This window comes from Botrytis sinoallii, assembly GCF_014898435.1.
Source record: "Botrytis sinoallii strain Bc 23 chromosome Unknown BSIN_016, whole genome shotgun sequence".
Lineage (NCBI taxonomy): Eukaryota > Fungi > Ascomycota > Leotiomycetes > Helotiales > Sclerotiniaceae > Botrytis > Botrytis sinoallii.
Window position 1 is genome coordinate 364925 of NW_024066043.1, and position 12681 is coordinate 377605.

At 42.2% G+C, this 12681-nt stretch overlaps 4 protein-coding genes across 4 annotated transcripts; 2 read left to right on the plus strand and 2 right to left on the minus strand.

The window, feature by feature from the left end:
• Window positions 1–162: 162 nt before the first annotated feature.
• Window positions 163–2877, minus strand: EAF02_008485 (uncharacterized protein; the record flags this gene model as incomplete). The annotated part of the gene is made up of 1 exon (XM_038904533.1): window positions 163–2877. The coding sequence occupies one exon, from the start codon at window positions 2875–2877 to the stop codon at window positions 163–165; it is 2715 nt and encodes a 904-aa protein (XP_038755590.1).
• A 2840-nt stretch (window positions 2878–5717) lies between these two features.
• Window positions 5718–8191, plus strand: EAF02_008486 (uncharacterized protein). Its single transcript, XM_038904534.1, has 5 exons — window positions 5718–5864; window positions 5918–6024; window positions 6074–6989; window positions 7044–7939; window positions 7993–8191. The coding sequence occupies exons 1-4, from the start codon at window positions 5774–5776 to the stop codon at window positions 7172–7174; spliced, it is 1245 nt and encodes a 414-aa protein (XP_038755591.1). The 5' UTR covers window positions 5718–5773; the 3' UTR covers window positions 7175–7939; window positions 7993–8191.
• EAF02_008487 (uncharacterized protein) lies at window positions 7487–8020 on the minus strand (the record flags this gene model as incomplete). The annotated part of the gene is made up of 3 exons (XM_038904535.1): window positions 7487–7533; window positions 7611–7934; window positions 7987–8020. The coding sequence occupies 3 exons, from the start codon at window positions 8018–8020 to the stop codon at window positions 7487–7489; spliced, it is 405 nt and encodes a 134-aa protein (XP_038755592.1).
• A 3504-nt stretch (window positions 8192–11695) lies between the features above and the next one.
• EAF02_008488 (uncharacterized protein) lies at window positions 11696–12319 on the plus strand (the record flags this gene model as incomplete). The annotated part of the gene is made up of 1 exon (XM_038904536.1): window positions 11696–12319. One exon carries the CDS (start codon window positions 11696–11698, stop codon window positions 12317–12319), a length of 624 nt encoding a protein of 207 aa, XP_038755593.1.
• Window positions 12320–12681: the final 362 nt, after the last annotated feature.

The window sequence follows — 12681 nt, forward strand, 5'->3', positions numbered from 1 at the left end:
GAATGGAAGAAGAAAGGAAATTGTTTGAGGAAAAGAGAAAAAAAAAAGACTTGAATGTACAATATGGGAAATAAGAAAATTGGTATCATGAACGCCGTAATAAGAATGAGAGCTCTAAGTTCATCTCATTGATGATTGAGAGTTCCTCAGAAATTTGAAGGTTCAAACCTTCACTCCAATTTCCCTTCTCGAATTCACGAAAGAGGTACCCCTAGTTCTTCCAATAGTACTTATAGCACTTCCAGGAGGCAAAGGAGGTAAAGCACAATCTGGAGGAGGAGCTGGAGGAGCACCATGCATAAGAGCTGGCAAGCTTCTTCTATTTGAAATAGGTCTTCTGGATCCACTGCCTGGCGAAACCAAACCAGAGGAATAACTTGATTTGTGATTGAGAGGGGAAGAGAGGGTTGTGGGAGCGAAAGATGAAGAATGTCGCTTGCGACGTGGAGGATTTGATGGTTCTTCAGCGATTGGTGGCTGATACCCCGAGGAAGCGAGCATACTTCTTGGACGACGCTGCAGACTTTGCTTGACAGGTATTTCTGAAAGTATTGGTAATGGTTGGGTCGGAAATAAAGATTCTTGAAGGATTGGTAATGACTCTTTATCTGGAGTAACCTTTGGTGAAAGTGGTTCGGGAAATTTGAATACACATGATCCATTAGATTCGATAGGTGGTGTAGTTTGACGAACTGCCTGCATACTAGAGTGTCGTCGTAAATCTGGGTCGCGAACTTCTAATGTATTGTTTGATGGCGTAAAACTAGAGACACGTCGAGCGGACCTTAATTCTTTGCTTGATCGCTTTCCAATTGGAGACCGTGCTGGAGAGCGTGATTTGGTATCCACTGTCGATGATCTAGTTCGTTGAAAAGGTCGCTGTGAAGTTTCGGTAGAGGTGACAGGTATCGGAACTCGTTTCGGTGATGTTGTATCCATAACAGGAGACAAGGGTCTAGCCACGGACAGTGCCGTTGGAGGTCCCTTTTTGTTTCTCTTCTGAGTCTCCATGGTTAGATTCATTGCAGGAAGCGATGGTCGTCTTTCCGCAGCCGGAGTCCTAGTTGAAAATCTCTTACTTGAAGAGACAGGTACGCTAAAATTTGGTGTTGCAGGCGATGGGCTTCTCATAGTTCGGGAAGTTACACCGTAATTTGATTGTCGCAAGGTTTGCTGGGGACTTTGAAGGTGAGATGATACTTGAGATATAGGATCCCGTACCCCTTGAAGTGTTTGTAATGATCTTCTGCGTTCAACGATCTCTGCTGCATTCGGCCTTGCTCGTACTGCATCCAGAGATAAAGGAGGCAGGTCTTCCATGGTAGAGGTACTATCCCTAGTTGGCGACGTTGCTGGAGACGAGATGTAAGTTCGTTGATCGGACGAGCAATATGACAATCTATTGAAACTATCCCGTAAACCCTCTGAATTTTGTTCATATGAACTAGAACTATTTGTAACTGATGCACACCCGGTCGTTGGTCTGTTAGCTGCTTCACTTTGGGCTTCGTGTAGTGACCAACGTGGAAGGGGCTCAGGTAAGGATATCTCCTCAATATTCTGTTCTTCTGGCTGCCAAGAGGGACGACGTTCACGGGGAGTTGACCACGGTAAAGCCAATTCTATATTTTGCCCCTCTGGTTGCTGCCACGAGGGACGGCGATCACTAGAAGCTCGATGTGGTGAGCATGGAATAGAAACTTGATCCGAGCCTCTTCTTTGAGCAAGATATCGATGACTTGGTTGACTCTTCAATTCCGGTGGGTTCTCCTCTGTCTTCACAGTTCCGATTTCCGTAATCTGCTTTTTGCCTCCAAGTGTTTCAATTTCTTTCCTCAGTACAGCAATCCAAGCATCCATTTCTTCGGCACTATCCAAGACAAGCAGAAGACTGGTAGCATTTCTCCGGTAATCTGCACTTCTGAATGCAAGTCTTGATAATAAAGACCTAGAGTCTGACGTTGGAACTCCATCTGCACTCATTGATTGAGATACTTGTAATACCCAATGTTTGCCAGGAATAACGTCTGATGCAAAAGCTACAGACTCCTTGCCCAATTGAATCATCTTTTCTGGCAATCGATCGAAATTTCCCTCGCCTGAATATTGTAGAAGATAACCGGAAGTTACCAAAACAAAAATCTTTTGAGTCCATTCACCTTTGGATATTGAACCTGACCTTTGCCTTTTGTGTTTGATTGTTATGTTCTTCCCATCCGGCCCAATTTCTGTTGTTTGTGCTATTTCATCTCGTAGGCTGGTATTCCTTTTGTGATTCGACATGCGGATAATGGCATCGGCTGATAAAGTTAAAGCAGAAAGACGAGCATGCTTTACAGATTGAGGATAACTTTGAAATAATGGCGGTGGATCAAATACCGAGGTTTTTGGGGTGGGTTTCGATGCAGGTTTGGCGGCAGTTTTGCCGTCCATGATCGATTTGGCTCTGAGATTCAAACGAGATGGGGTCCTAGTAGCTCTCCCTGGTGTTGCTGGTGTAGTTGGAGACGACGATTCAGTCGCATTGCCCGTAGCAAACTTTCGAAAAAATCCATCTCCCACAGGACTTGTGATTGGACTCATCAGCTTTGGTGAAAGTGGCGTTGGTGATGTGACTGATGGAGCTGGCTTGTGTTCTTCAAACACTGGCGATACCACATTCTTTTCAGATTTATTGCGGGTGAAAATTCCTCGGAGACCACCTTTCGACTCCTTACGATTAACTTTTCGACCGCCCAGAGGAACTCTGCCTTCCTCTGAGTTACTTGTATTTATTGGTGGTGGACGAACGCGGCGACCGAGCGCATTGGACGACGATGACGATTCATCATTGCTAATGCTCTCTCCCATAGAACTCATTCCCAGAACTACTGACATTGTCAAGATTATCCAAGCTTCCTACGTAATTTATATGATTCTGGAAACCAGAACCCTAGATCGTGGCTCGGAGAGCTCAATTGAGCCAAGCTTCGAATTCTCGCAATTGTCTCGATATCCTGGATCGAAGAGTAGTACTGCAAGTTCTTGAGCAGATAACGTTGAAGTGAATTCGATTCGCAAGTACGTTGGTGGTGTTCGTGATATGTCGTGGTGGTCGTGGAAAAATGAGCTTTTGGTCGATGTAAACAAATCCAAAGGTGAAAAGTCGAGTCAGCAAATCACGATTGATTCAGTGAGTGACAGTGAATTTCGCAAATTGTTATGATCGGAACAGGCATCATAAGAGGGGTGGACCTGATATCGAGTGAGATTCTTCGGATGAGATGGGGAGGACGTTGTAAGCAATTAACAATATGTCAACCGAGCTCCTATATGCGAGAAAACTCAACACACAATAGGATTCGATATATCTGAGGAAAGCATTTAAAGGAAGGAATGCAAGGAATGACGATAGAAATGAAACAGCATAAGAAAATGTGAGAGCACACAAACGTAGTGAAGGAGTGTCACTGGATAAAGTGAAGGAAAGTACATCGTGCTGTATAAGAAAAACAAAACTTCTCTCTTACAGAGTACCCAGGTCCACGCGGTGACAAGGTCTTGACAAGGCCGCGACATGGATAAATAGACTTCACGTTCCCCATAGCGCTCAGAGACCAAACTGGCTGAATAGTTTTGGAGAAGAGGGTTTCTCCCATGTCAATTCCGTAGTCTACAGTCTAAACATAGCAGACAAGGTATGGTTTAGACCGCTTAAAATTAATTTCCCAAAATCTTACTGGATGCCGCTTAAATAATCTTGGAACTATAAAAGCGTGAGAACTCAGAACTTAGAAATTAGAAGTTAGCTTTAATTTTCATCTGTGAACTCGAACCGAAGATAAATGAATAGGGTCCCTTGGCTTGTGACGCACGGATTGCCCCAGTTTGAGACTTGGAGGTAGTTTGAGATGGATGGATGAAGTCTTTTTGTTTGTTTTTTGTTATCTCTCGATATTGTTTGGATGTGTTCGAACTCTGAAATCTGACTTTTTTAATTGCAAAACATCAAGCGAGTAAGTTCTATGTTGGCTTGGTGATTCTGCAACGGGACAGCCCCGCACCGGCACACTTGTGTGAATATTAACAATCAGTACTTGAGTGGTTGAAAGCTGTACGATGCGGAATTAAAATAGTGTAAATCGTCTTGTGCAGAACGATTATCGATCTTTTAAGGGGTACATGAAGCCCCTATATTACTGGTAGAGTGTCCTAATTCGACCATCTTATCCTTGAAAATTCGTCAATATCAGTACGTACGATGCAGGTAACAGACATATCCAAATTGTCTACCCAATGATTTGTCTGCTGATCTCTGAAAGACGGCGGTTACATCGTAGGTAAAGATGGAGCCTCGGCAATGTGGAACCTAAACCGAAAGTTCCTGCATAAAAGCTGTCGATGCTCCTGCAAGGGTGATCCTATTGTTGAAATCCTTATGCACACCACCTGCTCTCTGCTCTGAGTAGTGTACGGAGTATAAGCCATAGAATGCTTGTCGTGCTTGTGAAATATTACCTATCAGTCCATGTTTCTTGAGGAGAATTTTGCTAGTTTGAGGCAATGGTCGTCATGGCAGTTGAAGACTATTGTCAAGATATGTTTTAGGCTGTTAGAGATCGCGATCTGAAGGTCTGGAATTACTCTTGATACAAGGAAAACGAATTCGCCCACTTATCGACTTTCAATATTTCTAAGTGCTCGCGAGAACAGATTGCTTTGCTCTCCCCCTATTGAGCAATTGGAGGCAAAGGCTGTAAAAATCTGAGACTCTGAGGGAGGGTGGGAGGGGGAAGCGGGGTGTCAAAATAAACGATGCGAAAAAGATAACGTCAATAAAAGGAGAGAGTTGCGGAATTCACCAGTAATAGTGCAGATATCCAAACGGTGATGCTGATGCTGATGCTGTAAGGCTTCTTCCGGATGTAGTGGATTTGTGATAATCCTCAAGGGATATGATCCAAATTCCCAGGGGGTTCTTGTCTGTGCTTCTGATTCGAGTTGAATCAGTTGATGCCTACTCGTAGGTCCGATGGGGTTGATGTTGATCAGATGACAGGCTTAGCCAGAATTCGTATCTGTGTCTGTGCAATCAAATACCAATATTGTATCGTAAATGCATACCATAAGAAACAAGAAATCTTGGAATAAGAAAAAGGAGAAGGTGGCACAGAAGTTGCAGCGCAAAACAGTTGCATGAGCGGGAAGAATTGGTGCGAACTGGCGGGAACTGACGGGAGTCTGAACGCGGAACACCCAATTTCCCCATGTCATCCATACCATCCATCCATACTATCCATACCATCCATATCGCCCATATCTATCTATCTCTCTATCTCTCTACCTTTAAGCTTAAAGTTGAAAGGAAATGCTGGACAGTGCGGAGTCTGTTCTCCGTATACTATACCAGAATCGATAGTGCTGATTACCACTGATTAGACAGTTAACAAACACATTGGTAGGTATAGGATACTAGGTAATGTGATAGAGAAACAAACTTTGCAAAACCTCAAAGGAGGGAATCACCAACGATCGTAATATAATATTGATACTGGTAGACTTGATTTGCATTGAATTCCATGTTATCTTGAAAGTATAAAATGTTGGGGGCAGTAAAGATATAATAAAGTTAAAGTAAACAAATCTTGAGAACTCCTTGATCACGTGCTACGCCATTTAATCATTTTGCTTTTGCGTGGTAAAAATCAAATCAGTGACGCGCCGGTCGCTTCAACCCCTCAGCAACCCGAAAAATTCCAGTCTCTGAACGAGATACCGAATTCCAGTAAAAAGTATGTCTCGAGCTAGTGTGTCGTCTGCAAGACCACTTTCTCTTACGGAAGAGCTTGAGAAGCTAGAGCAATCTATCACTTTGACTCTCCAAGGCAAGATTCCACCTCTCTCCTAAAACATTGTTTGTTTACTAACGCAACCTCAGAAATTGATCACAACTTTAGTCGAGCACATCGCATCGTTACTACAAGTATCCTACCGGTCGTTGAACAATATGCCAACCATTCAAATGCGGTTTGGGAAGGGTCAAAGGTTGGTGCACATCTAGAGAATACCTGAAAGGTAACTAATAGCGGGGTAGTTTTGGAAACAATTTTTTGAAGCCAGTGCCAATGTCTCATTATTACAAGTAGAGCAACAGGAGGAGGAGGAGGATGTCTCATATGCCCAGTCCCACGAAGAACCAAGCCAATATACTGCATCGCACGTTGATGATGAAACTGTCCGAACGGAAGATGATGGACATCATTCTTATGATCAGGATGATTCAATGTTAGAAGATAATGACATAAGTGGTAGCACACCTCGAGCTCCTCCTCCCAGAAAGGATAAAGAAGCACAATTTGCAGACTTCTCATCACCATACGAGGACTTGAGGAGGGAACTTAAAGGAGCGACATTACAGGATGATGAAGATGACACACAACTACCAAGTACACCTGGAGCAAAGCAAAGGGCGCCGGATATGTCAATGTTACCAGACTCATCCCCATTTGACCCAGCCTCATATCGAATGGACCCGACTTTATATGATTTACCATCAAATGCTCAAACTTACATACCATCAACGGCTCAAAAGTCAAAAGATCCTCAATACCTTAAAATGCTAGAGAAGAATTATCGAATCCAAGCTACACCACTTACAAATCGGAAAGAAAAGAAAACACCTGCCAACAAACCCTCATGGCGAGATAACCATTCACCATTGTCTTCACCGCCAGCTGCAGCACCTCAATTACACGCTGATATATTCAGCTCGCCGGTTAGACAACCATATAGACAAAATGCACCGCGCACTCCCGGTGTAAGCGTTCAAACCCCCGCGAAAGGCAAGTCAAAGGATATCTTTGCCAGATCTGTGAAGAAAGAGAAAGATGAGATTACATGGGAAAGCGATAGTGATGAAGATGCGGAGGATATCTACAAGGAACTTGGAATGAGTCCTCCAAAGACCATTCAATTTTCCCTACCGCAATCAAGATTATTACAGACTCCTGGTATATTATTGCCCTTTTTTGACCCGTTGACGATGCAAGCTAACTTGCTTATAGCACGAGAAGCAAGTAAAAGAATTGTTGAAGATCTTCTGACCACCGCAGGAGCTGGATTTGACAATACCGACGAACTGGACAATAGTCCAAGTATAGTTGCGATGAAAGATGATTTTGATGATAGTTTTTGAGAAACTTAAATTTATTTATTAAAAGCCTAACGAGATATGAAAATCAAGAAGTCAATTTCCAACACTAAACTAGAGCTACCAAAACGCCGTTTCCCAAGAAAATCCGCTCTCAGTCAGAATAGAATTGTTTCATAAGTATCTGGCTTTGATCCAGACACTGCCAGTATGCGACCAATGATTCAAAACAAACTCCACCGAACCCCATACCGAAAGATATATAATGTCGCAGCAATATCGTAGAATCCCCAAATTCCAAGGATCTGCGGTAACAACACCATTCAAATAAACATACGAATTGAACGCTGGCTATGATTACTTCATAGCCATGATCATGTATGTCTCCGTGAGTGATTGTCTCGCTACCAATCCAATCAAGTCAGCCTCCTCCTACCCTTTCATTCATGTCTATCACATCAGACTTTGGGGTCGAACGTACGTGTCTTCTCACTTGGCGTCGAGGGATCGATCAAGGTTTTCTCGTTCGACTTGGCTGCTTCCCTCTTCGAATGCTCCTTATGCGAGAACTTCGCTTTGAGTGTACTAAGCGGATGCTTCAAAAAAGAAATGGTGGAAGTGGTGCTGTAGAGTGAAGAGGTATCGTTTGCGGGAGTGTATGTGGTAGTGGTATCCATTGAATCTTTTGGAGAGGAGGAAGATGTAGCAGTATAGGATCTAGAGGTGGAGTAGGAGACGGGTGTTGCTTTTGGGGATTTGGGAGAGGAGGGATGGAAGAGCGTTGGGGGCTTTTCGTTTGGAAAACCTGGGGTTTGTTAGATGTGTTTATGGGATAGAGAAGGGGGGAGGAAACATACGCGAAGCTGGGTAGGCGGGGAATCCGGCAGGCATTTTTATAAATGTACTGTTGATGATGTTTGAGATGTTGGTGATGGTAGAATTGTGACTTTGAAAAATGAATTTGATGTTGAGATAGTTGTGTTACTTTTATGTGAATTAATATCTTCTTATATCTGATTGATGATGATGATGATGATGATGATGATGATGATGATGATGATGGAAAGCCTTCGTAATCGAGGCATCTCTCCCTCTATATATATCCAACTCAAATCCATCACAACCCCAGACTCCAAAAAACTATGACACCCGTCCATGTACCTCCACTCCAACAAACCGAACCCAGAAAAAGCAAAAGAGTCACAACAAACCGAGAATCTAGAATCCCAACCCCGACCCATCTCATCTCATCTCATGCAAACTCCGCCCGCTAAGCAATCCAGCAACTAAGCAATTTTGAGCAAGATATCAAAAAAGAACCAAAAAACTTCCTCGTCCCATGCTTGCCTCGTTTTCACCCGCCCCGGTCGAGAAAGGAAAATAGCTACGGTATATGGAGTCTGCATGCTTACCAACCAACAAACCATGCAAGCAATGCATATCAAAAAAAAAATCATGTGTGAAATTTTTTTAGAACAATCAGAAGGCCGGCCGCGTACACGCTTTGCATGTGTTGGATGCTTGAGAGGGAGGAGCTATGCTTGAAGGGGTTTGGGATAAGGCTGAAGGTGAGTGTGGATTGTGTGGATAGGGTGATGAAGAGGTTGGACTATACATGGGAGAAAAAACAGGCCGGAATTGACCACTGCGCAATGGTAGGTGCACCCTCACCAAAACAATGTGTAGAGAGAGGTGTTACAGTACTAGTCAACTGCTATCAGCCGAAATACGTTTTCATATCAAAACTTACTATTTATATTATGAATTTCTTAATAATTAATAATAAAATCTAATTTTTTTATATAAATTAATTTACTTTATTAAAAATTTAATAAAAATATATTGATTTTTTTTAAATATTTTATTGATCGAATTATAAAGAGTTAAAGTTGTATTGTTACGAAAATAATGAGATTTACTAGTAAAATAAGCGAAAATCAAGTAACTTTTTTGATATTTTAATTCAATTATATAAATTTTGATAATATAAATTTCTGAGCATTTTAAAATAGTGAAAATATCAAATTTTATTATAAAAACTCTATGAAAATAAAATTTAAAAGAATTTTATTTATAAATCATAAAGATTTTAGTAATTGAAAATATAGTAAAATGTTGATTTTTGGTGTGAAAATGAGTTTTGGCTGATAGCAGTTGGCACGTGCTGTACGCATTGGTCAATTCCGGCCTGTTTTTTCTCCCACGTATAGTCGGAGTTCGCTTATTCCACTTGTTGATGCTGTATTCCGTAGGTGGTAAGGTTAGGTTATTAGTGGTTGAGTAGGTAAGCTTTTGCTTGCTGTAGCGGTGATGGAAAAAATGTGGGAGCGAGGCCGGATGACTCAGGGTTTGGTGGTGGACCGGTGAGGTGAAGTTGAGGAGGGGGTGTACTCGGGGAGCTTGTTTGGGATGGGATGGGATGGGATGGGATGGGATGGGATGGGATGGGATAGGATGGCGAGAAGAATTTGGATGGGGTTCTTAGGGTATGGGGCATGGAGATGCGTCATTCATTGGGTGATCATATTGTTTTATTCAAAGTGAGATTGTTCAGCATTCTCTCTTCATATGGCTCTGTGCTTGATACTCTCTAAGTCCCAGATATCAGGATGTCCATTTCTTATGCTCAAGCATTCCTGTTCGAGATCCCGATTGTCCTGCAAGTTGACAGGTGATGTTTCGAGTACACGTATACCATCAGCTCAAAAGCAAACAAACAAACAAACAAACAAACGAATATAGATATGTATGTATTCATTGTGCCGCGACAAACTGATCGACTGGAAATCGCATGTGCAGGTACCAACCATACCGAACTACGTATGAGTAGTTCCATTACGAAAGACACACGAATGGATTGCGGATGAATGTGTCTGATATGCAGGTATTCCGTGGCTTCTTGGGCTAATGATCTGCTGCCTGATTTCCAATCTATCTCTTGTCTTCTTTTGACTGTTTTGTGGGAAATTGCGGTGTTGACATGGTGGGTGTTGGTGTTGTGGTCCTGGTGTCATATCGTGATCGCCAGCTAGCCCAGGCAACATTGTATTTGTAAATTGATCTATGCATCCAGCCATCCAAACGGGAAAACTCTCATCACATAGCTCCAAATCTAACAATACTTCAAACATTACTATGTAAGCAGGAACAATAGTTCCTGCGCCGTAAAACTTAAGATCTTACTACTCCGTGCTTCACCACTTGGCCCTATGAACGAGTACCCAGATCCCAGCCACATCTCGCACTGAACTCCGAAACTAGATTCACATGTCGGTATAAGAAAAGGCTTAAACCCCCAACCCGGCCCGCTGGGTCGGAATACCTGTTTTTTCTGATCGAGTTCCCAGAACGAGATTGGTGATGAAATTTGATATAAAAATTACGTGTGATATGTCATAGTCAGACTCATTGTGATCTAGACTTGTATGTGTTCTCAGATTCTAATCGAGATGATTGACTATCCCTGGGCTTGTACCGTGTAGTTTCTCCGCTCACTCCACTTCGAAGCTTTCTTATAAGTTGCATCTGCTCCAATATTGTATGAGCGGGAAAGAGTCATCGAAGTTAATTGATATTGATATTGAATTGACCAATCAGCATAGAGAATGGGAAATAGAGTATGATGATGTATTGGTGATGGAACAGTCATTCTTTTTGTTAGGAGATCAAAGCTTTTGAATAATGCGGAGGAATTGACTATTTAGATTGTGAAACCGGTGTGATAAGGTTTTACTCTCAAACATCTCTTCAACTCATTATGAGTGATGAGATGATGACAGTCGGAATAGACTAGGTGTGATTTAGGAGATTTAAAGTGGCTTAGCTCGATTATGTGAAAAACTTTATATCTTATCTTATCTACCTAATCAAATCTCATTGTCTTGAATAAATGCAGAGCTTGATCAAAGTCCTGTTCTTTATACTTCAATTGCTACCAACCTTACTGTGAGATGTGAGAAGGGGATGCACATACTCGGAATGGGAGTCAAACAAGAACCGATACAAAGGGAGGTGTGAAACAATCTACCACGAGTGGTTTGACCTATCTTCAGAGTACGATATTGAGAGAAACCATCATACCTACCTACTGCGCATGATCTCCTGATGTTCTCGTTCATGTCACCGATGTGATCGAAAACAGCAGCGACGGATATCGTTTGTCGCCCAATTTGGAAGGTGGTGAGAGGAATGGAAGTTATGATTCACGAAGTCCACAACAGATCATAGTACATGCATCAGATACTGATTCTGTATTCCCTATCAAACTTTTCAATAGAACTCTCCACTCGATCCTTGAAAACACGTGGTACAGCTTTTGTTAACGCAGAGCAATCTTCGCTACTGATGGCTTTAAAATCATCCTCCGTCGATTTGATCCCATCTCCCTTTACAATTTGATTGATCGTGATTTCATTTATCAGTCAATTTTTTCATTTGTGGGCAGTATTAACAACTTAAATATCAATCGGATATTCAAAAAGTAAGTCTATAATGACTTGTCTAGAGTTCATACTTCACCCATTGGTAGAAGTTCAGTTATTAAGCCGATATATAGCATCTATTTCAATGTCTTCCTCTTCACCCTCACCCCCACCCTCAGAATACCGCTCAAGTTTCTTTACCAAGAAATGGACAATCACTATTCCGTCACACCCAACTGTCAAATTCTTTCGCGCAACACCATCTCACTTTGATGTCTGGCTCCCCCTTGCGACAAACGCCGATAACAATAAATTGCAAGACAGCAAAGACCAAGTCTGGGATGAGGTTGCCATCTCGAAATGGAAAGACAACATGTATGATCAATACGACAAGGCTAATACGGACTTTCATTGCCTGAAGGTCCTCGTTGAAGTTGATGGGAAGGTTGTGGGGTTTGGGGATATTTTTGTGGTCAAGCCAGGAGTCGCAAACATCGGCGTGGTTCTGAATAAGGAGGTGAGGGGCAAGGGATTGGGGAGATTAACGACTAGTATTTTGACTCAGTTAACTCTTAAATTTGGTCTCCAAGCTGTCGCTGGAACAATGAGGGATAATGAACCGATGCGCTCGACATTGAGAAATCTAGGGTTTGTGGAAGAGGAGAAAATCATAGAAATCGAAGGTCGTGGCATAGTGGCAGAGTTTTCTTATGCACTTTTGCGGGAAGGATGGAAGGATATTGAATTGAGTGTGGATTTTGAAGAGTGACTCGGCACAGCAGGTATACTAAACGAAACCATCTATGAACGGTGAACTTATCTCTAAAGTGGCTGTTTACGATATTGGCCCAGCGTTCATCCATGAGCTTCGTTTTATTTTCGGTGAAATGAGTTTCTCGTTAAACATTTTCATTTATTGAACTTCATGTATGTAGCATATGAAAGTGGTTTCACCTAGGCCATCAAGTGAAGGACTGGGAAACTTAAAAGCATACATGTTTGGTGGCTCAAGGCAGTTTCTCAACGCATTTGTGCGAAACCCAAGCTCTTCATTCATGGCTGCCTCTTATCGAATTGTTTGTCTTTTACTATTAAATGCTTGAAATGTATACCGTCTATCTTTCAAATATC

Coding starts and splice junctions, on each gene's coding strand:
- EAF02_008486 (XM_038904534.1), top strand. CDS start 5,774: ATGTCTCGAGCTAGTGTGTCGTCTGCAAGACCACTTTCTCTTACGGAA. Junction 5,865..5,917: donor TATCACTTTGACTCTCCAAG/GCAAGATTCCAC, acceptor ACGCAACCTCAG/AAATTGATCACAACTTTAGT. Junction 6,990..7,043: donor AAGATTATTACAGACTCCTG/GTATATTATTGC, acceptor ACTTGCTTATAG/CACGAGAAGCAAGTAAAAGA.